The sequence below is a fragment of the Borostomias antarcticus genome (assembly GCF_949987555.1).
Source record: "Borostomias antarcticus genome assembly, chromosome: 11".
Taxonomy (NCBI): domain Eukaryota; kingdom Metazoa; phylum Chordata; class Actinopteri; order Stomiiformes; family Stomiidae; genus Borostomias; species Borostomias antarcticus.
The window spans coordinates 309,320-310,389 of NC_140244.1; the positions used below are offsets into that span (position 1 = coordinate 309,320).

At 54.0% G+C, this 1,070-nt stretch overlaps 1 protein-coding gene across 1 annotated transcript in view; it reads right to left on the bottom strand.

Moving 5' to 3' along the window:
* LOC311315090 (plexin-B1-like) overlaps positions 1-1,070 on the bottom strand; it is a gene marked incomplete at both ends in the record, with an annotated part of 20,506 nt that overhangs the window by 19,186 nt on the left and 250 nt on the right. The window contains one exon of the mRNA XM_084445691.1: positions 821-929. Within this exon, the coding sequence (XP_084301817.1) occupies positions 821-929 (109 nt within the window). The remainder of the gene's footprint in view (positions 1-820; positions 930-1,070) is intronic.

Consider the following 1,070-nt stretch of genomic DNA (forward strand, 5'->3'; position numbering starts at 1 on the left):
TGGTAGGACCGTGGGGGGGGGTGGTAGGACCGTGCTGGGGGGGCTGGTAGGACCGTGGGGGGCTGGTAGGACCGTGGGGGGGGGGGCTGGTAGGACCGTGCTGGGGGGGCTGGTAGGACCGTGGGGGGGGGGGGGGGGGGCTGGTAGGACCGTGGGGGGGGGCTGGTAGGACCGTGGGGGGGGGCTGGTAGGACCGTGGGGGGGGGGGCTGGTTCTAAACGCGAGTCAGAGGGTTTGTGGACGTAGTCGACACCTAAGTAAGTACGTAAGGAACATTGTATTTATATAGTATATTGTATTTATATAGTATATTGTATTTATATAGTATATTGTATTTATATAGTATATTGTATTTATATAGTATATTGTATTTATATAGCACCCTTCCTAGCACGAGTGCACAGAGTGGGAACCGCCTGTAACCTGCGGCTTGGAATAGACAAACGGAGGAGGAACGGAGGAGAGCAGGGTCTGGGCTGAGGTCACGCGCCAAGGAAACGGACGTCAAGACAGGACTGAGGACCACGAGTGAGACGAGAGAGAGAGAGAGGGAGAGAGGGAGAGAGGGAGAGAGAGAGAGAGAGAGAGAGAGAGGGGTAGAAGAACAGAGCGATGGGAAGAGAGAGAATGTGAAATGAATGTGTGTAAGAGAGAATGTGTGCGCATGTGCGTGCTCTGCGCATGTGTGTGTGTGTGTGTGTGTGTGTGTGTGTAACTCACGGCATCGAGTGTGTGTGTGTGTGTGTGTGTGTGTGTGTGTGTGTGTAACTCACGGCATCGAGTGTGTGTGTGTGTGTGTGTGTGTGTGTGTGTAACTCACGGCATACTCCCAGACAGCTGCTTGACCGCCGTACAGTCGTAGAAGGTGAACTCCCTCGCCGCGACGACCACGTCACCGAAGCGCAGCGACAAGGTGACCGCCACGAAATCTACCGGCCGACGCAAGAGAGAGAACAGGACTAAACCAGAGAACAGGACTAAACCAGAGAACAGGACTAAACCAGAGAGAACAGGACTAAACCAGAGAGAACAGGACTAAGAGAGAGAACAGGACTAAGAGAGAGAACAGG